This window comes from Tamandua tetradactyla, chromosome 7 (genome assembly GCF_023851605.1).
Source record: "Tamandua tetradactyla isolate mTamTet1 chromosome 7, mTamTet1.pri, whole genome shotgun sequence".
Taxonomy (NCBI): domain Eukaryota; kingdom Metazoa; phylum Chordata; class Mammalia; order Pilosa; family Myrmecophagidae; genus Tamandua; species Tamandua tetradactyla.
In genome coordinates this window covers 82,058,467-82,082,923 of record NC_135333.1, presented here as the reverse complement: position 1 = coordinate 82,082,923, position 24,457 = coordinate 82,058,467, and the positions used below count along the sequence as shown (strand labels likewise).

Sequence of the window (24,457 nt, the reverse complement as noted above, 5' to 3'; positions counted from 1 at the left end):
CAACTATGTGATGATACTGTGAGACAGTGATTGTGCACTGTGGAATGTAGGTGTGTGAAGATTTATCAATAGAAACACGCAAAATAATAATAATACTAAAATAAATAGAAACATAATATTTGAAATAATCCCCCCAATCCCACAGGACAAAACCTCTGGCTTTTCTTTAAGACCTTCTTCAACTTAATATATTTAGGGTAGACAAAGATATTTTAAACAGAACACAAAAGTACCAGCCATAAGAGAAAAAGTTGATAAATTAGATTTCATTGAAATTTAAAACTATTCTTCAAAAGACTCCATTAGGGAAGAGAAAAAGACTCCATCACCATGGACAGACTGGGAGAAGGTATTTGCAGTACATATATCTGGCAACAGATTCATATCCAAAATATACTAAGAATTTCTATACTCAAAAATAAGACAAACCACACAGTAAAACAATGGGCCAAGATTTAAACAGCTACTTTACCCAAAATAAAATATTCAAATAGCCATAAGCTTCTGGAAATATGCTCAAAATCATTACTCATCAAGGGCATAAAAATTAAATTCACAATGAGATTCCACTCCACATATACCGGAATAGCTAAAAGTAAAGAGACTGACTATATCAAGACAGAGAACAAATGGAGCTTTCATTTATTATTGGTGGTAATATAAACTAACACAGCCAACTTACAGAACAATTTGATGGTTTCTAAAGCTAAACACACTCTTCTAGTCTTTCGTTCAGCAATTCTACTCATAGGGAAACAGCCCTGAGAAATGAGTACATGTGTACTTAAAAACACAATCAGAAGAATGTTCACAGGGCACCCTGATCGGATATCAGAAACCTGTAAACAACCCATAACTCCTATCAGCATCATTTAGTGTACTCACTAGCTACTTTCAAAACCCTAACCTAACAGTGAGTTTTTAATTCTCTTCAAATTGGAACAAACTTAATTATCCTACCTCTCCCACTTTTGAACTAACATGCATCTACTGGAATAATAAAACAAATGGCTCTTTTCAAAAAATCGAAGAAGGCAAAAGTATGCCCATTAAGAAACATCTCAGCTTAAACTGGGTTTAACAGATAAAAACCTCATATACACACTTACCTTGAAAGGTTTATCTCCACTGTGTGTCAGCATATGCCTCTGTAACCAACTTTGACTGGTTGATGGAGTATTGTATACTTTACAACCTTTCCATAAGCAAACAAATACCTGTAAAAAGAAAAGCCATATTAATTTTCATCACTTATTTCAAAAAAGTCTGATCCCTTGTAAATTCAAATGAACATAAGTAAATTCAAATGAATATACTGAAGGTCTTCAGTTGACAAAGAGCCATTCAATGTTAGGAGCCAAACAAACCAGACGTGAATTAACATCGATAACTTAAAAAAAAAAAAAAAAAAAAAAGTAACAGGGAATATATATACCTTTATCTATAAAATACATACTTTGAAAATCTTTTTCAAAGGATTATTACGAAGAAATTAGAGAGGACTTGCCAAAGTTTATTGATTGCCTTTCTCAAACAGTCCCATTTTTTACTCCTGCTGACTAATTAAAAATTTACATATCAAAGATATTTTGAAAAATGTATGGGAAATATTTATTTCTGCCATAATGAATATAAAGACTCACTAGCAACTATTAAAAGCGATCAAGTTTGATTCTCTATAGGTATAAATCGCTTCAATAACCAGATATTTCAGAATTAGTTGCTTGAAGAACACATTTCCATGCAAAACTTGATGCTGTAGAATTCTCTGCGCAAACCACTGACAAGATTCCTTCATAACATTTCATACGCAACTAAGATATCCACTAAAATAAAATAACTTGATTGAGGACAATTCTACCTAAACAGAAAAATGATTCAGAAAGTTTAACTACAAGATTATCAATACAGAACTTTCCAGTATGAGGAAGTTTACCCCTTCCCCTTAAGTCTGCTGTCCATTCCCTTAATAAGAAACTAGGGCAGACCACAGTGGCTCAGCAGGCAAGAATGCTTGCCCGCCATGCCCGAGGACCCCGGTTCGATTCCCGGTGCCTGCCCATGTTAAAAAAAAAAAAAAAAGAAAGAAAGAAACTAACACAGGGGCAGGGACTTGCACAGTATATCAATCACAAAATGCTATTCAGAAGAAAACAGACAAAACATTAACAATACATCGCCAGAAACTGGGAATATGGACCACTATTCACTTTTTTTTTTATTCCCTAGATAACAAAATAATATTAAAAAATATAAAGCTATAAAAAGAAAAATATAAAGCTATATAAAGAAACCATGAAAATTAATAAAAAAAAAGAATCAATAAATGATCATTACTGGACAATGATATTTGCATCTCCAAAGAATAACAAATTATAATTTTCTGCTGTTAACTTTCCCCTATTCTTATATGCACACACCTACTTATTCTCACACTGGGCTATTCATTAAAATTATTTCCAATTATCTTGATTATAAAAGAAAACGTGTGGGTTCCTAGGCCAGATAAGTCCTGAAACTCAGAGGGGCCAGTCTCTCCAAAACATCAATTAATTCCATCTCCTTATCCCAAATTATCAATAGCCCTTTTTAACATGAAAAAATTAGAATGGGCATAGCCCAAATACCCCTAAAGACTGGGAGAAAGATCAAAGAAGAAAGTGGAGTTATAACAGAGAATATAAGATTTAACAAATGAGTATGACTGCTGAAATCACCATATTGATGCTTTTTGTCTCCAGTGTCTTGCAGCAGCTAGAAGGAAAAACCTAAAAATTTTGGAACTGTAATCCATACCAAACTCTGAAACCTGTTCTACAACTAACTGTTGCAGTGTACTTTTTACATATGCTTTTTTTCACAATAAAAAAAAAAAGAAAATACTCAACTGATACATTTGCAAAAGCAGTGAGCACGAGATACTATTAAGAATGATTCAAATTCTTGGGTTCAGGCAACTGAATATGACTAAAAGGTTTGAAATGTGCTAAAATTAACTATCTAATCTTCCTAGTAGTATAGTAAGACACCAATTTCCTGATTATATTTCCAAACTGAATATTGAAAATTGTTCCCCAATATCAATCAAATAAACACAGATCTATTGCAATCACTACCAAAAAAGAACTATTTATAGACCTATGTAAGGTCTATAAATAATTTAAGATTTAAAAAAGTAAATCCTTTATAAGGTAAAAGCAATTATAAATAGAGCAACATTGAACACTATAATGAACAAAGATACAGAATTAAGTAAACATTCTTTAAGCAGTCTCAAAGTAAGAGTAAAACAAAAAAAAAAAAAAAACCAGAAAAATCAACAGTCTATATGCAAGCTTGAGATCAATTTTTACTCAAAACCAAAACCATCTTACATCACCCCTACTGCCATTTGACATGACTGTTTAGAGAATACTATCATATCTTAATTCCACTACGGATTTGTTAGCTCCTTTTAGTTAAGAAGGTGTAAGAAATAATAACATTTCCTCAACACTTAAAATTCCCTACCTTAGCACATGTTCATAAAATGATACCTGAGGTTCCCACAGTTAAAAGTTACTTTCTAAATGAAACCAGGAAAAGAGGGAAAAAGGAAGAAGAAAAAAAACATTAAAAAGCTATACCTAGGACCCACGCTCCCTCTTCCTCTCAACCCTTCCCCCAATCTTATAAGGAGAGGCACTGCTGGGGACAGCCCCAGGATCGTTCCCTGCCACAGACTCCAACGCTGCCAGGCAGAGGGAACCACCATGGCACGGACTTTCAGGACAAGTGCTCCAGCCGCTCTATTACTTGCTTTATGAGGAAGTTGAAGGAGGTGGCCTGACCCCAGCTCACCAAGGAGGATATCAAGCCAGTGCAGCTGTCTGCTGAGAAGGGAATGAAGAAGTGGAACTGGCTCAGTGGGAACATTACAGAGCTTTTGAAGAAAGTCAGTGCCAAGGGACCTCCACCTGCCATGGATGACCTGGACGATGATTCTGACAGCACAGATACAACAGGTACCTGACTAGGGCTGCTGTGTCAGATGGTAGGATGGGGAAGGAATCGACTGTGTGGGGCTTCAGACTTCCTACTTATGGGCTTATGATCTCTGAATTCGAGCCACTCACCAGGGCTCTCTTTAGTGTTTGTGTATGTGTATGTATGTGGCAGAGTGAATGCAAAGGAAGAAGCATATAGATTGTAATAAATACCTAGGAATTGTTCTCTTTTCTTCTTGTACTTCTTCCTCTTGAAGTCAAGACTCTTCTCAAACTACAGTTCTTCCCAAGGGAAGGGGTGGGAGTGAATGTCAGAGATTCTGGCCCTTGTTGTTGAGGTTGGAAACGGAAAGATGTTTGGGGCAAACTTATGACCAAACTCAGGGACTTCTCTCTGGCCAGATATGTGTACTGAGTTCTCATAGCAGAAATCAGCCTTTTGCTATATGGCCAATACTGCCATCCCTAGAAACAGCCAGAAACCTCATCTCAGCTTCCTGCACATTCCAGAAACGTTTTCATGCCTTTAAAACTAGATGTTATTCCAATTAATGCCTGTATCTATTTATTCCTCCATTCATCAGCCACCCCATTTGTTCACATTTTTTAAGTGCCTAACAAGTACAAGACAGTGTGATTTAAAATATAATAGCCACAGACACCGCTCTTAAACTAATGGAAAGATACTAAGATTTATTTAAAAAGTAAACTTAAAAAAGTATGGAAGGGTATAAAATTTAAAGTAAAATTTTCACTTCCATGCTTGCTTGGGTAGCCATAGTAATAATTCCACAACAAATAAATATCGGTGGATATACTGTATATACTATAAATTCTACAATACGTGTAATATATTGTATAAAATTACAATTATATAATATATAAAACATGGAATACAGTTTCATGTACAATTCATATAGTATAAAATATTGTAATTTAATACATATAAAGTAAATACAATATGTGTACACAGTTCGAGTCATACCATGTATACCAGGCACTGTGCTTTCTTTTTTTTTTACTTAATATCTGCTAGATCTTTCCAAATCAGTACACATCAATGTATTTTATTATTTTTGATGTCTGTATGGTAGTCTATTGATTTATTTTCCATTATTTCATTGGTTCTTGATTGAAGGACATGAGGTTGCTAGTCTTCTGCTATTTTCAAACAGTGCTGCAGTGAGAATGTTTAAATGTAGATATTTGCATACTTGTTTAAGAACATCTGTAGGTCATGAGGCATGCAATTAGGTAAATGAAACTTGAGGACAATATGTTGAATGAAATAAGCCAGAACGAAAAGACAAATATTATTACACCTCACTAATATGGAGTAACTATAATGTGCAAACTCTGAGAAGTTGAATTCAAGATCACAGGTTATCAGGTGAAGGTGTGTTGCAAATTTTTCTACATTGTAAACTCTTACAGCAGTCACATCTATTACAGAGTTGTAACTTATTTTTAAAGTGTGAGATGCTGAGCTCTTTGTATATAACCTGGTCATTCCCTGCAACTTCAGGTTTTTGTGTGACACCTGAGACTCAGAACTAGAGTACTGCAGATATGAAAGTCAGTATTATCCCATACAGAATCAGTTAAAAACACTGAAAAAATACTTCAACTTCAGTTAAGGTTATGAATGAAGCTGATCTGGGTAGGACTAGGGTAAAGCAAACTAAAGGGTAAAAGATGATATTGGTTATATTTTAAAACTTCAACTTCTGTGTGAGACCAAAGGAAGAACTGCTTGTTTTGTGCAAAATCTACATTTTATGTAGCATACTATCTAATCTAATTTATATGGTCAGTTTATTCAAACACCATAATTACATGGAACGTTGAATAGAGTGAGATCTTGCTGGTTTGCATAGGTTGGTAGGATGCCCCCATACATCTCAGAGTAATCTGCGCAAAAGATTAAAAGTATTTGCAAAGTCACCTTGAGGGACTGGGGGAAAAGGTGGAAATATTACATTTCCCCAATTGGCAAAAACTTGATATTCTTGCAAGCATTGGGAACTACCAATTTGACAGGCCAGGCCCTTGCACTTTGGGGCTTGCCCTTATGAAACTTATACCTATAGAAGAGAAGCTAAGCCTATTTATAATTGCGTAAGAGCCACATCCAGAGAACCTCTTTTGTTGCTCAGATGTGACCTCTCTCTCTCTAAGCCAACTCCGCAGGTGAACTCACTGCCCTACCCCCTACATGGGACATGACTTCCAGGGTACATTTCCCCTGCAATGTGGGACACTACTCCCATGGATGAGCCTTGCCCTGGCATCATGGGAGTGAGAAAGTTTTTTTGACCAAACATGGGGAGAGAAATGAAACAAAATAAAGTTTCAGTGTCTGAGAGATTTCAAATAGACTTAAGAGGTCATTTTGAAGGTTATTCTTATGCAGCATATAGATATCACCTTTCAGTTTTTGGTGCACTGGAGTAGCTAGAGGGAAATGTCTGAAACTGTTGAACTGCATGTAATCTAATAGCCTTGATTCTTGATGAATGAATAACTTACAGCTTTTAAGGTGTGACTGTGTGACTATGAAAATCTTCTGACTGAAACTCCCTTTAACCAGTGTATGGACAGACAAGTCAGAAAAAAGAAAAAATTAAAAAAAAAAAAAAACGACTAAATAAATAATGGGAAGGGGGAAGGGATGTTTTGGATGTTTTTTTCATATTATTATTTCTTTTTGGAATAATGCAAATTTCAAAAATCTATTGCGATGACAAATGCACAGCAATATGATGACACTGAGAACCACTGATTATACAATTTGTATGAGTATATGGTATGTGAATATCTATTTCAATAAACTTGCATTTAAAAAATTTTTAAAAAGCTAAACCCATATGCTATGGAAATTAATCCAATATTGTTTGATAATCACATGTAGATAATCAATGTCATCTATTAATTTCCTGATTGAAAAATACTAGACTTTAAGTCAGAGCCTTAAATTTTCAATTTAAGTAATAAAGACAAATTGGTGATTGGTTTAAAATTCTCTCACAATTCAAACAACAAAAGTTTTTTAAAGAAAGTAGTTAGGAACACAACTAGCATCATTTTTTTAAGAATCTGTGTAACAATGAAGAATTCTGTTGGTGTAACTCTTATATGATTCCTACCTCTGAGTTACTCTCAAATCAAAGAAAGGGTGGGATTAGGCTTGTTCCAGATAAATACCACCCCTACACCTACCATTACTCAACCACTCCATTTGGGGAAACAATAATCTTTGACTTCTGATTATTTTTTGCTACAAGATGTTTTGGAGGCAATGGCAGATACTGTAATTTCATCAGATAAAACATTATTTATGAGTAGACATAGTCTAAAGCCTAGATAGAATAATATCTGATAACACTATTAGGGTAACATCTTTAGGATTTTAAAGAAAAACTGTAATTTTCAAACAAATAATTTTATAGGAAATGAACTAAGTGCAGAGACCAAAGCCAACTATGATTAGCTATATTTAGATTAAATATTTGTGTATGAAAGCATAATATCTTATCCTTTCACTTTAGACAATAATTTTGGAATGAAAAAAAGGATAAAACTTACACAAGTGTTGAAGTGACACACAAAATGGGCCCTAAAAATCCACACCAAGGATACACAAAAACCACAGAACTACTCAAAAGCTAATGTCCTTCCCTAACCCTTACTAGGAACCCATTTAATAAAAGATGTAATCTAAAATCCAACAAAAGGTTCTTTCTTCAAACCTGAGATATTTTAATGCATAACCATATGGAAAACATTTTTATATCCTATTCTTTTTCTATTGTAAAAACTCCATAAGAGTCACCCAAATTTGGACAGAGGATGTTAAAAAACCTATCTATCATGGTTCTTCTATAATACTTTAAAATGAATGAATACCTAACAATTTTAATTTAGAATACTGAGACACAGAGGTCCCCCAATCCAGTCTCTGACAATAGAAATAGGTTGTATTAGGTCATATTAGATATAACAGAAACACAACAAGAGTAAATGACCTGAATTCTATCCAGCTCTCACTTTGTAGCTGTAAAAACTTGGATTAGTCACAATAAATCTCTATTTCCTTCCTCATCAAACAGATATTACAAGCATATATTTGAAAACTCCAAAACACTATAAAAATATAAGATGATACATTCTCTCAGAAAGACTAGCTATCAGAAAATGTGCATTCATGAGACACTGAAAACCCCCTTCTCAAAATATTCCCATCGTATACAGACTGTGCAACAGGACTAGATACAAAAACTCAAAAATGGACAGCACAATAATACCTAATTGTAAAGTAATCATGTTAAAACACTAAATGAAGCTGCATCTGAGCTATAGGTTTTTTTTTTGTCTGTCTTTTTTTTTCCTTTTTTTTTACTATTATTATTATTTTTATTTTTTTCTCTATATTAACATTCTGTATCTTTTTCTGTTGTTTTGCTAGTTCTTTTCCTAAATCGATGCAAATGTACTAAGAAATGATGATCATGCATCTATGTGATGATGTTAAGAATTACTGATTGCATATGTAGAATGGAATGATTTCTAAATGTTGGGTTAATTTCTTTTTTTTTCTTTAATTAATAAAAAAAATTGAAAAAAAAAATATTCCCATCGTATTTTCCTGCTGGTGTCAAGGAAAAAAATATCACAAACACAAGCTAAATCAGTAAAAGAATATTTCAGGACTACCAAAGAATCTTCAAATTTAAAATGATCTAACATCTAAGATGTAGAGACCCAAAATTTCAATGTTATTGGGAAGTTTGGACTTTTCTGTCAGAATAGATCAACTTTTCCTTCAGGGATCATCTCCAAAATGCCCATATTGAAGAAAGCTGACTCAAACCTGGGAACCAAGAGTAGTCAATCTCCACTCAATTTTCTTGAACAAACGTACCAGTGCACTCATGTGACAGAAAAGATAAATGACACCTACACCTATCTGGTCACTAACATCTCACACATGAAATATACAAATGAATCCATCTAAAATTTCTGGAAATAAAAGAAAAATGTACCATAAAATATAATGTGTAATCTGAGAGATTAAATACTCATAAGTGAATTCAAATATTAGTAAATTAAAATCAGCCACATATATTCTAAATACACAAGTAAGTAGTCCAACTTCCATGCAAAAAAAAAAGCCTAGCCACACTGAGGAATCAGATTCCTTGTACAGTAAAATGACACAAAAAGTTACATAAAAGAGACAGTGAAAATCAGGGAAGAGTTTGGATGGATAATTTCCTGGTCCCATCAAGCTCTAAGATTTCTGAGAAAAAAAACAAGATGTGGAGATACATAAGAGAAGTAAAATATTTTTACATCCAATTATTTTGGCTCAAATCACTCTAAATACAACAGATACAATTTATTTCCACGTTAAATATTAACATTTTTGGATTACCTCTGCTTACAGATATTTAATAAAACAGAGGCCAAAGAGATTTAATAAAACATCCAAATTACAACAATAAAATATTTCTCATTCATTACAAAAGATAAAACTGATTTCATGTTGTATTTAGAAAATGAAATGCCAGACTGGCAATTAAAAGTTTATAAGTGACCACCTATGGCTGATCCCACATTTTACCAGTATTCGATCTCACCCTGAGAGTCTACAAATACCACTGTATAAAACAAATAAGGGTGAGTGGTTTCATCCAACTCTTAACATCCTTGCAACATATTTTCCGAATGCTCCACCACCAAAAAAGAACACCAAAGAATATGCATGCAAGGAAACGTAATGAAATGGCACATAAAATATCTCCTGTATATTGAACCTGAACAGATTTATTTCTGCTGACTATTTTTAATATGAGGAATAGTTAGAACACTAATTTATCTTTTGTGAATCACTAAAATGCTGAAAAACAAAGTACCCCACCAACCAAGACCTGGGTATACACTAAGACAATTCTGGGATTTGAAATTTGATTAACAGCTCAGAACCAAATTCTGAAACCCAATCATGCACAGAATAATTGACCCTAAAGTACTCTATATTATACCTAACAAAAAAGGTTGAATTGTCTTGCCTGTTCTATTGTAAACAGTAAAAACCACTCCCGTGATTAAAAACAAAAAAAAAACCTATGTTCATAATCTGCTGTTAAATGATTAACTTTTATTTTTAATAAAGAATCGGTATCTACCCACGTTGATATACAAATCATCAAGAACACCTAAGCTCTGCTTGATTTCCCTCTCCAAACATAAAGTCCACATGGCATGACAATATAAAGAGAAAAAAGTTTCTGAGCTGTTATATGGTCATTTTGTTTGTTTTTTCCAGGATGAAGATTAAAGTGGGACAAGAACAATAGGAATTAATAGAATATTCAGGACTTGCTAACTTATGGCTTCAGTAAAATTGTCATCTTTCAACGATTACAAGCATGGAATCTTCTAGGGTTACCAATTTATTTTCATTTGTGGCTGTTGCATTCAACAGTTTATCACTCAAGATAGAAAGAAGTGAAATAAGAAATCTAAAAAATTAATTATGACATCAATATCAGATATTCCAACCAACAATCATTCTGTTCCAACACTAAAGGACAAAGCAGAACATGATTTCTTCTCTGATATTGTGGTACCAAGTTTCCAAATTCTCATTCATGATTTATTATTGAGAAAATGTGATCTATATACCAATGACCGGTATATAGAAATAACTGAGATGTATTTTCTGCACTTCTTTGATAATTTACCTTCATAGTTCAGCAATCAGTAGCCTTCAAAGAACAAGACTCCATTCTGTGATTAAAACAGCATCACCCTTGAAGTTAGCCAGAGACTCTCATTACTTATAATAAAGTAATTTTATGAATAAGGGTTTCAGAAATAATATAGGAGATTTTCATTTCAACAAGATCAAACATATGGCAGAAATACCACAATTTATGTCTAATCCTGTAATATCAATAAGGTATGTGTAGTTGCAGTGATTACTGATGCATTTAATTTTTCAAATTTAGGGTACAATTACATTTTCTTCCTATAAATAAAGGACTGAGAACATTCTCATCAAGTTATATACCAATTCAATTTGCAGGACCCAAGACTTAGAAGTGTGAACTTCTCTCACACTAAGTACAGTAATCTTCTACATAGTCCACAACACTATATATAGTTGCTAAGTCATATGACAAAAAAAAAACCATGCCTTGCTCAAAAGACTACATTGGTGGTATATGCCAAGCAACATCAATCACTGGCTTGTAAAAGGCACTCTTTAATGGCCAGAAAACCAGTTTAGTAACACAGTTCACAGTGAAAAATATGATGGGGTTAGGGTGAGGTACAATGGGGGGGGGGGGCTGAGTTATCAAAGTAGCTTAATCACTGAACTGGGTTTTGCAGAAAAATATGATATGATGGACTCAGTTCCTTAATAAATCATCAGGAAGAACCACATTTTGCTGGCCTCTAAGACACCACAGATATTAAATCAATAAGAGAATGTTTACCTATCAAGTTTACATAATCAAAAGATTGCTGACATACTAAAACATACTGTGACAGGAACAAATACTTCTTACAAGAAATTTCAAATGTAACACCCTTGGCTAAAATGTTAGGGGCACTTATACAACCATGTGTTCAAAAAAAAATCAACTCGATAATTTAAACATCACTACAATCTTGGAAACAGTTACTCGTCCACTAATTTAAACCTACTTAAACCATGATTTTCAACCAGTTTTAATAGTTTACCGCTACAGAGATGGCAGGCTGGTAAGCTATCTTTACTTAGAGTATGACATTAATTCCTGGAATATGTATTAAGAGTGGTAACTATTTAAGCCAAAACTAGGTAGAAGTGAAAAAATGTATTTCACCTTGCCTCACCTAATTTGCACAGCTCTACCCAATTTACTACCCAATAAAAGTCATGCAAATTGACACAGAATTAAATGTATTCCTGAGAGGGTTTAAGTCAATACTAATCAGAACTTTCTATCTAAACGAGCTCTGACAAGTACTAGGAAAGAAGTACAATTCCTACTCACAAATAATGACTGAGGGCTGTTATTCCCTAGGGTTGCATATACCAATCCTCATACCAGATAATTTTAGCATCTAGGATAATTTAGGATCATTCTAACAAGAGAAATCCAGATAATACCAATTCCTAAATATTCTCAATTCAGAACATTAGAACCCTGAAAATATTATATTCATTTATGATTTTCCCATTCCCACTATATTATTAGAGAACATATGTAATTTCTTCAAAATATCATATCAATGAGCAAATTAAAATTCAATATATAATATGCCCTATTTTCACTTGATTCTATCAAGTATGTGGAAAGTAATTACAAGAAAAAACTAATTTGAAAAAAAAGCCTATGTAAAAATAATCCCAAATTATTTTCAGTAAAAAAGTCTAACTAACAATTATAAATGAATTAAACTAATATAAATAGTGAGTAAAAAACATAAATGACAAAACCAACCCCTCCTCGCTGACCATCTACATGTATGGAACGGATGTGATCTGCCAGATCTGGACTAGAGTTGAAGCAAGCCTGGCACTGGTCCCAACAACAATTATAGGCAATATTTTTGCTTGAAGAAGTAGTGCTTCCTTGTCCATTCATCATTGCTGGAGTTGAACGCCCACTGGAAATTGTGCTGTCTACATCCATTATAGTACTGCTTATGCTACAAAAGAAGAAAAAAGGCTGTGTTATTCCTAGAAATTTACTAACATGAATATGATCTTATAAATATTTAATTTATATTACCAACTTGACATTCTGCTCCATAGGAACAGAGCACACTAACCATGCTCTCCGTTAGAAAACAACACTGCTTTGAAATTATTTCGTTGGCAATAAAGTACAAATCAAGGCAGAAAAATAAGAGTACCTCAAAATCAAATATGGGACAATTTAAGCAACTTTTGACAGCTATGAACTCCTCACTGCTATTCCCTACGGAAAACCACACACACAAACATGCACACTTTCTCTCTCTCTCACAATACAAGTTTACCACATCTCATCCCTTCCATTTATTATTAAGATGTATGATAAAGTAATAAAAGTAATAGTTTCCAGCTGTAATTCAGAATCAAAAGATTATCATTACAGTTCTGTAAATCTCTCATTGAGCTGAATTCTTTTCTTCTATTCACTAATTTGGGAATACAACTGCTACCACAACCTTCCTCTCTTCATATTAAAGAAGATGGGAAATTTTGCTGTATTTTCCCTTCTAAACAAAAAGCAGAGTAGATAAAAACTGAATGCAATAAAAAAAATCTCTAATTTTACCAAAAGTCCAAACAGAAAATCTTTTCCTGGCTACCAAAAAAAATTTTTTTTAATAATCGAGAAAATGCCACTCAATCCCAAAATTTTTTATTTACTAAACAAATTACCACATATTAGTAATGATCCTGTATTTATTTACTAAGAAAAAAAAATACATAATAGTAGCCTAATGCTCAAAACTTCACTTCTTAATAAAACGTACCATTCTTGTGCCTTCATTTTAAAAGCAATTTACTTCTTTCATTTTATTTCAATATCTTCCTAACAGCTACTTCATGGAAGTAGCTTCAATCACTGAAGTATCAAACAGCAAAAATGCCTTCAAAAAAATTCATCAAAAAGTGTATCTACTTGCAATTTAAAAGGTACAGATGATTCAGTGTAGAATGCACACCTGCCATGCAGGAGACCCAGGTTCAATTCTCAGCCCATGCACTCAAGAGTGCATGAGCAGTTAAATTATGAAAATTATACTAACTCCCTCCATACACACAGCTTTTATCATGGAAATTTTCAAACACACATTAAGGTATTTCAAAATGTGGACAACAATTAACATACTGTCCTATTTGCAACCTGTAATTTTTGGTTTTTTGCTGAATCATTTGAAAGTTGCAGACATATGAAACATCGACCCCAATTACTTCAGCATGCATCTTCTGGAAATAAAAACATTCACCTATGGAAATACTACAACTTATTTACACACCTAATAAAATTAACAACATAAATTGTGTTGATGTATTAAGTAAGCTTTACAGTAGTTTGTGTCTCATGTCAAACTCACAGTTTTTAAAGTGAGCAAAAATGTTTGTGTAGGATGTTTCAGATATGGAAAATATCTCAAATTTCCCTTTAAAAGACATTCAGTATTTAACTTCACTGGCTAACTACAAATCAACATAGATTATAAATTACAACTCTAAAATGTTATTATAAACCTCATAATCTCTACAACACCCTCAAAATAGGAATCAGCCCTTGAATATCTTTATTTATTCATATATTGTTTGTTGGCACAGGAATACACCACAGATGCAGGGATACATTCAGGGTATAAGCCCAGAAATTTCAAGTTTCATGAGGATCCTAACCTTGAAATGTTACCTATTTTTTCTTGTCACTTGCTTTCATGCTTAGAAAACATTCCAACTGTGAAGCACATACTTAGAAACAAAACTAACTCCAAAAGCAAATATTAATTTTACATGAATAACCAATCAGACCACAATAATAAACAATTCAGGAAAAGAGATAAATGTCAATGAACTATTGTGGAACAAACTCCAAGGTACAGTTAAGTGAAATAAAGATTCAAGGTAGTAATGTTACGATTTGCATATCGAAGAGGGAAAGAGAAACAGATACAGGTTCAGCTGTTCTCTAAAGGCATAACCTCTTTGGAAAGATACAGAAAAGAATGCTTGTCCATAGGGAGGGTGGGGTGGGGAGTTGGATATAAAAGGAGAGAAACATCTTTCACTATATACCCTTCTATACCATGAAGTTATTTTATACAGCGTCTATTAAAATGCCCAATATTAGATGCAAATGAACCTCACTGAATTCTCTTTAAATCAGGGAAAGTAAAGTATAAGGTCAAGAGAAACTCATATACTTGTGCTACACTGAACTCTCAATATAGTCTGTCTATACATGCTTGATAAACTTTTGCTTATTAACTTTACCAAAGAGGGGAAAAATAAAGTCCATATATCTATGAACACTACACATTGCTTAATAAGTCTATACACAATATCAATCACTTGAAAAACAATACCTTATGTGGATACAGCTACTCATAAAAGGACAGCATAATGTAGATGTGAAAGAGAATGAACTCTGTCTACCACTGCAGCCAACTGAGCTCCAAATGCAACGGCAAAAGTGGTAAAAGGCAAGACCCATTCTCGGAGGCACATACATCGCGTCCTCACAGAGCTTCCCTACCCATAGTCTAGAAGGGTCAATGAGAGTCCTGCATCACAGTATCTCTGAGGCTCCTCCAAATCCTATTAAAAGGTCCAACTTTTTTCTGAAGGCTCACTTTTAACCCCAGACCGAGAATTAGTCTTTCTCTCTAGTTTTAAGTCTCATGTAATCCTGATCCACAGACGGGGGGCAAAGGAGACAAATTACAAATAACTTCTGATTCTGTATGGATTTCACAGAAAGCAGTCTTTCTTCCTATAATATTCTAGATAATAACATGATCAGAACACTAAGTGAAGATAATCCACCTGATCTTAGAATATTCTAAGATCATATATATATATATAAAAACATTCTTTTTATTGTACACATACTGATTCTATGAAATGGGAACATCTAAGAAGCCTCCCCAGATGTCAAAACCCCTGGTATTTGGAAGAAAACCTAAACTACACAAAGCATTAACAGCATTCAGATAGTTTCAATAATCTAAAGCAGCGCTTTTCAAATGTTCAGTATGTAAATGAACCTGGGCTCTTATTAATTGTAAACCTGATTTAGTGGGTTTAGGGAGGGCCCTGAGACACAACATTTTTAACAAGCCCCCACTTGTTGACAATGCTGTTGTGACATTTTTGAGTATGAGAATATGTAAGAATTCTTTCACTTTTACACAACCAAGACTAATCAAGCCAAGAAAATGTCTCATATGGTATAATGGAGGACTAACGAATATACTGCATGTGTATACACAGTCCTTGACAACAGAAAATCCAGAAGTTTAAAAAAAAAAAAACACACAAACTGTTAAAAATTTTAAAACAATACTTAGGGAGAGACACGAGAAATTTTCAACATCCCCCCCTTTTCCTCCTTTCTATGGGTCTTGTTAAGAAACTATCTGGGCAGCTAACCAGCCTCTGCGTTGCACACCCTTGCCAAGGCCCAGGCCGCTGCTGCAAGCCTGTTCTGAAAATCTTGATTCCTGTTTATAGGTCTGCATGTTCTGGGTCCCCTATGTAAATGCCAAAGGAATTGACTTTCCAGGTAGTTTTCCCATGGGCTACACAGCAGCAGCTCCTGCCTATTCTCCTAACATGTACGTGGGAGCAAACCCTACCTTCCAGACTACACTCCTGGCACACCTTTATAAAGTTCCCCCACTATGGGGCAGTGCCACGATACTCCTCCCCCAACTCTCACCAGACTGCCATGTGCCCTGTGCAAAGTGCCTACCCCCAGCAGAGCCCATATTGCAGCAAGGCACATACTACACACAGCTCCTGCATGCAGTGCCCTGCACATCATCTACCACATCATGGTGGTGCAGCCCAATGGCACGCCAGCCAGTGTACCCTGTGCCTATTCCCCTGTCCAGGAGCAACAGGGTCACCATGGACATGGTGGCTGGGACCACCATGGCCATGTCAGCAGGCACTCTTCTGACTGCTCCCTCCCCAACTACTGTTGCTCCCCACCCGCCCACTGTGCCCACCTACCAGGCCCCGGGGAACACCCACCTACAGCTACATGCCCCATCAATGGGGATCACTCTACAAAGATCTGAGGATGAAGCTGTGTAGTCACATCACAGAGGTTTCACAGCTGGTGCTTCAGACTTCACACCTCCAACCAGGACTCTCTTCTCAATGCTCAACATTTAGCTAAATACTATGATGTTCTGGCCTAACAGGCCCAGTGCCAGTAGTCTTCAGTGAAATCTCTGGGTTGGTCTTACAGAAAATACTGTTTTTTAGCTTAACTATAATGATAAAAAAGGAGTATTAATCTATTCTGAATCATATCTAGTTGAATGAATGTTGAAAAAAGCACACACAAAACAAAGGTTACTCAATCTACCTACAGCAACTGAGGCAAAACTGTCATATCCAAAACTCAAAGGAATGGAAAAGTATTTTACAACTAATGCATTATTGTAATGTATGCAAAATCTTGAAGTTATAAGTACAAAGGGAATTTCTTCATAAAGTATCCAAAATGTCTTAGATGATCCTTCAGCTTCTTGAGGTTGATGAGGGTTGCGAGTGAGGAACTTGGACTTTTTTTTTAGTGAGCTGTTTCTTCCCATGACTGCACTGGACATAGGCCACAGTCCTGTGACTGATGCAGCAGGTCAGTGGGCACAACCCTTTCTTTCCAGTTAGGCCTGGGAGTCAGTGTACCGTGGATGTTCTTACAGATCATATGGAAATACTAGAGTTGTATGGCCAGTACAATTAGAGTAGGGGGCGGTTTTTGTGTTAGGTTACCAGTTTTTCCACTACCTAAATTTTCATTACAAATCTGTTACAAATTACAGATGCTACTTTATATATCTTCATTGGATAAGTCCTATATAGACTTCATTATTTTCCTGCGATGGTAGGTAGATAATGTGAAAGAGAAAGTCACACTTGGAGGAGACCGTGGCCTCTGATTTAACTTGAAGAATCATTCCATTTCTTTTTTACCTAGAGAGATGTATAAGTCTGCTGAAAACATACATAGGCATTGCTGTCCCTCCCCACCCCACCCCAAAGAAGGGCAAATATTTCAGCCGTGTTTTATGAAGCAAGTTGTGTATTTAAGAATTAAAAGGGAACAAAATGTATTTAAAATTGCTCATATTTCTTGTAGAGCAGGTTGTGCATACAGTAAGGCATGGCCCTGAACGTGTCTGAAATGTAGAAACCTGTAGTTCCTCTTGGCACTGTACATTTAACGGTGACTTGCCCCTGAGACTAGCTGGAGGGTGCCTGGGAGATGGGGCTGAGAGGAGCGTGAAGGTGGGGGTGACACCTGGGAGCCTCCCTTGCCGTTTCTTCTTACAACCGAAGGCATCTAGCACAAAGCAAGCCTGGACAGCAGTTGCCAGAGTACATTCACCTACCAAGGTTACTACAGAATTTTGAATTTTAACACCTAAATATTGTACATAAGAAATCGGGAGGTTTTTTTTTTTTTTTAACCGATTGTAAGGAAGGCAGCGTGTTTCTGTGTTCAGATGTCACCAGAGGGTGCTCATGAGAATTTTGTTTCCTTTAGTGATCTGCCAGGCTGTGTGGGGTTTGCACTTTGTTTCCACCCCTAACTGCATTTGGAGGAGAGGGCTGTGGACCTTGTTTGGAGAAGGGTTTCTGCTCTCCTTGCATCTCTAGCCTAGATCGGGGCAATGCCAGTTGAGCAGTCCCTCACTAACATTCAGCCTCAGGTGGTGAGTGGGACACCTGAACACTGAGCCTTTGGTAACCTTATTTTTTTGTACTAAGTACTCTTCATAATTTTTTTTTCACAATTACTTTATAAGAAGTTTAGTAATACTTTTGCATGGATTTGCTATAAACAGAGGATTCCTTCTTCTTAATGTCTGTTAATAAAGTGTTTACTGGTAAGTACTTTAAATTGTTTCATGAGCACTTAAACCACCTTAGTGTGTGCGTGTGTGTGTACATATGAGTGTGAGTGTAGCAGACGTACCCCAACACGTTTTAATCTTCCCATTTCCTCAAGTCTGTGCTGATGATACATTTGGGCAGTGAGTGGGCTTGCAATATTGACAAGCTTAGTCTAAGGGCTCCAAGCACTGAACTGACCAACTGATAAAGTCAATTTTCCCAGTTACATGATAATAAATTAGGAGAAAGTACCCACGATTTTAGGATATATTTAATAAAAGCCCCCAAACAACGGGTGCACGGGCGGTTCAGTGGTAGAATGTTCACCTTTCATGTAGGAAACCTAGGTTCAATTCCCGGACCATGCACCACCCCTCCCCCGCAAAAAAAAACAAGTTTTGGGGGGGGTGGTGCAACGGTGGCTCCGCAGGCAGAATTCTTGCCTGCCAAGCTGGAGACCTGGGTTCAACTGCCGGTGCCTGCCCACACAAAAACAAAAAAGCCCCAAACAACAAAACATGGAACTACAGACAGATACTTCCTATAAGGTAGTAAGTCATTTGAATTAAGGAAGATATTGAATTAAGGAAGATGTTACAAGATATGATATTTCTTTAAGGTTCAGGAGTGTTGAACTAAGTAGTGTTTTCAAGAGAAAAGAGTGGGTTGCACTCCCACCCCCCATCTTACAGAAGCATCATGAACACTTTTTTCCCCATACCCTTGTAATTTTCTTTGGAATCTTTTTTCCTTTTTGTGAAGTTGAGTTGGGTTACTGTTTACCAAATATTTTAGCATTAAAGATACATTGATGAGGAACTGACTTAAATTCGAAGCTATTAGGGCCTCAGCTGTCGATTAATCTCTTAGGATGTTGAAAGGTAGATTCTATCTGCCAGGTTAGAACCTGGACATACAAATAGGAACAAAACTGTGCACAGGTTGTTCATAACTTTAACAGCATTTAGTTTCAGTGATTGTTAAGGAATATAACTTGGATCACAATAAAGTTGCATAATTTGGGGTCCCAAGCAAAATAGTAAAACATGCTGAAAAAGTTTGTTTTTTTTTGGTGTCATTCCTGATTTGAGAGTCCTTCAGCTGCATTAGGGTTCTTCTAAAAGCTGAAACAGGCAAACAAAGGACCCAATTATAGTAAACATGGAGAACATTATGCATATATTTCTTAAACTTATGTTATACTACTTCTGACCTAAGGCGTCTTTTAGGTTACATGGGTCAATGCTACTTCTTTGCAAACAGAGAGCTTGTCTGGGTCTGGACTGTGCTGCTAAGAATTTAGCAGCTCCGGTCTCAGGGAAGCAAGGCCACTAATCAGGATCAGGGACATTCATGGTGGCAGACACACCCATCTGCACTGAGGTACTTAACAGAACCTTCCATGCATCTTGTGATAAATCTCTTACAAAAGATTCTCATTGGAGGATATTATGTTGAGTGAGATCAGCCAGAAACAAAGGGACAAATACTGTATTGGTCTGACAGAGATGAACTAACATTAATGAATGAACTTTGAGAATTTCAGTTAAGAACAAAGGCCATCAGGAGATAGAAACATGGTAGATACTGGGTAACTGGAGCTGAAGGGATACAGACTGCGCAACAGACTGATTGTATAACAAATTCAGAAATGGATAACACATACTTCTTAATTGTAGTACAATAATGTTAGTACACTGAATGAAGCTAAATGTGGGAATGATAGCGGAAGGAAGGCTGGGGGCACATGAAACCAGAAGGAAAGATAGATGATAAAGACTGAGATGGTATAATCTAGGAATGCCTAGGATAGTGACTAAATGTGCAAATTTAAAAATGTTTCTGCATGAGGAAGAACAAAGGAATGTCAATAATTCAGGGTGTTGAAAATGGATGGTAATTAGTTTAAAACTTTAACGCATGTGTGAGACAAGCAAAAAATGTTTATTTGGTACAAAATTTGTATTTTGACTAGTGCATTTACTAATATAATTTATACGGGCAGCTTAATCAAACACCATAGTACTTGGAACATCGCATAGGGCATGAGATTTTCTAGGTTTGTCCAGAGTGATGTCCAGATAAATTCCAGAGTGACTTGAACAGTGAATAAAAAAGTATTTGCAGAGTCCCCTAGGGGGAATGGTGAGAAAGGGGGAAAATTCAACTTCCCCATTGGAGAATTCTTGATATTCTCACAGGCAGTGGGGAGAGCCAAAGCAATAGACCGAGCCTCCAATCTTGGGGTTTGTTCATATGAAATGTAATCCCACAAAGGATAGGCTAAGTCTACTTCAAATTAGGCCTAACAGTCACCCCCAAGAGAACTCCTTTTGGTGCTCAGATGTGGCCCCTCTCTCTCGGCCGACACAGCAAGCAAACTCACTGCCCTCCCCCTTTCTACCTAGGACATGACTCCCAGGGGTGTGGACCTTCCGGGCAATGTGGGACAGAAATCCTAGAATGAGCTGGAACTCAGCATCAAGGGATTGAGAAAACCTTCTTGACCGAAAGGGGGAAGAGCAAAATGAAACACAATAAAGTGTCAGTGGCTGAGAGATTCCAAACAGAGTTGCAAGGTTATCCTAGAGGTTATTCTTATGCATTAAATAGATATCACCTTATTAGTCAAGATGTGATAGAGAGGCTGGAGGGAACTGCCTGAAAATGTGGAGCTGTGCTCCGGTGGCCACACTTCTTGAAGATAATTGTATGATGATATGGCTGTCGCAGTGTCACTGTGTGGTTGTGAGAGCCTTGTGTCTGATGCTCCTTTTACCTACCTTATCGACGGACAAGTAAAATATATGGATTAAAAACAAATAAATAATAGGGGGAACAAATGTTAAAATAAATTTGGTAGATTGAAATGCTGGTGATCAGTGGAGGGGAGGGGTAAGGGGTATGGTATGCATGAATTTTTTTCTGTCTTCTTTTTAATGCTTTTTCTGAATTGATGCAGATGTTCTAAGAAATGATCATGATGATGAATATACAACTATGTGATGACAGTGTGAGTTACTGATTATATAACAAGAATGGAATATCATATAAGAATGTGTCTGAATGTGGAAAAAAAAAAGACTAAGATGGTATAATCTAAGAATGCCTAGAGTGTACAATGATAGTAACTAAATAAACAAATTAAAAAATGTTTTTGCATGAGGAAGAACAAAGGAATGTCAATATTGCAGGGTGTTGAAAATAGATGGAATTCATATTCTAAAACTTTAACTTATGTGTGAGAGTAAAGCAAAAAATATTTGGTACAAAATTTATACTCTGACTAGTGCATTTCCTAATACAACTTACATGGACAATTTAAGTGAACACCATAAGTACAAGGAAACTTGAATAGGTATGAGGTTTTGTAGGTTTGTCCAGTGTGATACCCTGCTAAATCCCAGAGTGAGCTGAACAGTGAAAAAAAAATATCTGCAAAGTCCCCTTGGGGAATGGAGAAAGGGGGGAAATTTAACTTCTCCATTTGGAGAATTCCTGATATTCTCACAAGCAATGGGGACAATCAAATCAACAGGCCAAGCCCTTAATATTGGTGTTTGTTCATATGAAACTTATCCTGACAAAGGATAGACTAAGCCTACTTAAAATTAGGCCTATAAGAGTCACCCCCAAGAGAACCTCTTTTGTTGCTCAGATGTGGCCTATCTCTCTCAGCCAACACAGCAAGCAAACTCACTGCTCTCCCCCTCTCTACGAGGAATATGATTCCCAGGGGTGTAAACCTCCCTAGCAATGTGGGACAGTAATCCAAGAACAAACTGGGACTCAGCATCAAGGGATTGAGAAAACCTTCCTGACTGAAAGGGGAAAGAGAGAAATGAGACAAAATAAAGTGTCAGTGGCTGAGAGATTTCAAATAGAGTCAAAAAGTTACCCTGGAGGTTATTCTTCCGCATTATATAGATATCCCCTTTTTAGATTAAGGTGTATTAGGCTAGAGGGAAGTGCCTGAAACTGTAGAGCTGTGTTCCAGTAGCCATGTTTCTTGAAGATGATTGTATAATGATACAGCTTTCACAAAATTTATCAGGGCATCACTATGTGATTGTGGAAACCTTTTGTCTGATGCTCCTTTTATCTAAGGTATGGACACATGAGTAAAAAATATGGAATAAAAATAAATTAATTAATAAGGGGAATAAATGTTAAAATTTAAAAATATATATATTGGGTAGATGGAAATACTAGTGCTCAATGAGAGGGGGTGATACAAATGTTTTAAAAAATGATCATGGTGATGAATATACAACTATGAGATGATATTGTGAACCACTGATTGTACACCACGTATGGAATGTTTGTATGTTAAGAATGTATGTGCTTGTACAGTGGTATCAATAAAAATTTAAAAACAAAAATAAGTAAATAAATAAAAATAAAAAAACAGAAAAGAACACTGAGGGCTCAAACTGAGACTCTATAAAGGTTCCATGCACTAAGGTTTGCCTTCCTGAAACATATAACTCCCAAAGGGTTCCTAGGTCAGATAAATCCTGAAACTCAGAGGGACCAGCCTCTACAGGCTTATCCATTACTTATATCCCCCTATCCTTCAGTGTGGACACCCCTTTTCAACATGAACAAGTCAGAACAAGTATTCCCCAAAGATCCCTACACATTGGGAGAAGGATTCAAGGAGGAGGAGGTATAGCAGTGAAAACGGGATTTAACAAACGAGTATGTCTGCTGAATTACATTATATTAATATTTCTTTTATCCTCCAGTGTTTTGGAGCAGCTAGAAGGAGAAATCTGAGATGATGGAATGGTGACCCACGACAAGCTCTGGGATCTGTTCTGTGACTGCTTGTAGAGATGTCCTTTGGAGATTGTTGATTTTTTTCTTTTTTGCTTTGTATATACATTATGTTATACAATAAAAAAAAAGTCTTTAAAAAAATTAGCAGGCCAAATACAACAATATAAGAAATGGATTACGAGCTATGATCAAGTGAGGTTTATTCCAGGAATGCAAGGGTTTTTTTTCTTTAACGTCTAAAAATCAACTATTGAAACACAGTATTTCAGTATAAAGGATAAAAACTCTGTGATCATAATAATAGACACAGATAAAAAGAATTTGAAAAAAACCAATACACATTCTGGATAAAGATTTACAACAAATCAGAATAGAAAGGAACTTCCTCAACCCGATAAAGGTCATCTATAAAAACCTGCAGCTTCTTTCATCAACAGTAACAAACATGCCACACCAATGTTATGGGTCAATAACAGAGAGAATTAGGGATATGGAAGGATCTGGGTTTTCTTTTTTACTTTTATTTCTTTTCTAGAGTAATGAAAATGTTCTAAAATTGATCATGAGAATATACACACAACTATGTGATGACACTGTGAGCCAGTGATTGCACACTTCAGATGGTGTGTACAGTGTGGATATATCTCAATAAAATTGCATTAAAAATAAAAGATTCTTATTGGTAGGGTTTTAGGCCCTCCAACTTGGATTCTATGAAACTGTTTCTTGAGTGCTATGCAACACAGTATTTCCAGGCAGTGTTAGGCCCTGGCTTGGTCGCTGAGGCTGAGCAGAGAAACTTCTGCCCTTCCTGAGCTGCGAGAACGGTGCCTTGCTCCATCAGGTGGTGTCTGTGGGCTAAGGAGTGAGATCAAGGAGGTAGCTGAAGTGTGTCTCTTGGGACACGTCAATAGTGAAAGGAAACATACTGGTGTAGACCATTTCAAGTGTACTCCTCCGGCAATATTGCTCCCAACTGGTTCCTGAGAGCATGTCAGTGGGGTATAAGGCATGGCACACCAGCTACATAAATACCAGGGTC

The 24,457-nt window shown here is 36.0% G+C and overlaps 1 protein-coding gene, 1 long non-coding RNA gene and 1 pseudogene across 6 annotated transcripts in view; 2 read left to right on the top strand and 1 right to left on the bottom strand.

Moving 5' to 3' along the window:
• LOC143691571 (uncharacterized) overlaps positions 1-10,432 on the top strand; it is a 173,951-nt gene extending 163,519 nt beyond the window's left edge. Inside the window, exon 3 of the long non-coding RNA XR_013179584.1 lies at positions 10,315-10,432. This is a non-coding gene — a long non-coding RNA (uncharacterized LOC143691571). The remainder of the gene's footprint in view (positions 1-10,314) is intronic.
• AEBP2 (AE binding protein 2) overlaps positions 1-24,457 on the bottom strand; it is a 189,398-nt gene that overhangs the window by 137,311 nt on the left and 27,630 nt on the right. For all 5 annotated transcript variants that reach the window (XM_077170238.1, XM_077170237.1, XM_077170240.1 and 2 more), the window contains exons 2-3: positions 12,485-12,692; positions 1,110-1,217 (exon numbers count right to left, since the gene is read on the bottom strand). In XM_077170238.1, the coding sequence (XP_077026353.1) occupies positions 1,110-1,217; positions 12,485-12,692 (316 nt within the window). The remainder of the gene's footprint in view (positions 1-1,109; positions 1,218-12,484; positions 12,693-24,457) is intronic.
• Positions 16,240-16,906, top strand: LOC143689851 (myelin-associated neurite-outgrowth inhibitor pseudogene; annotated as a pseudogene).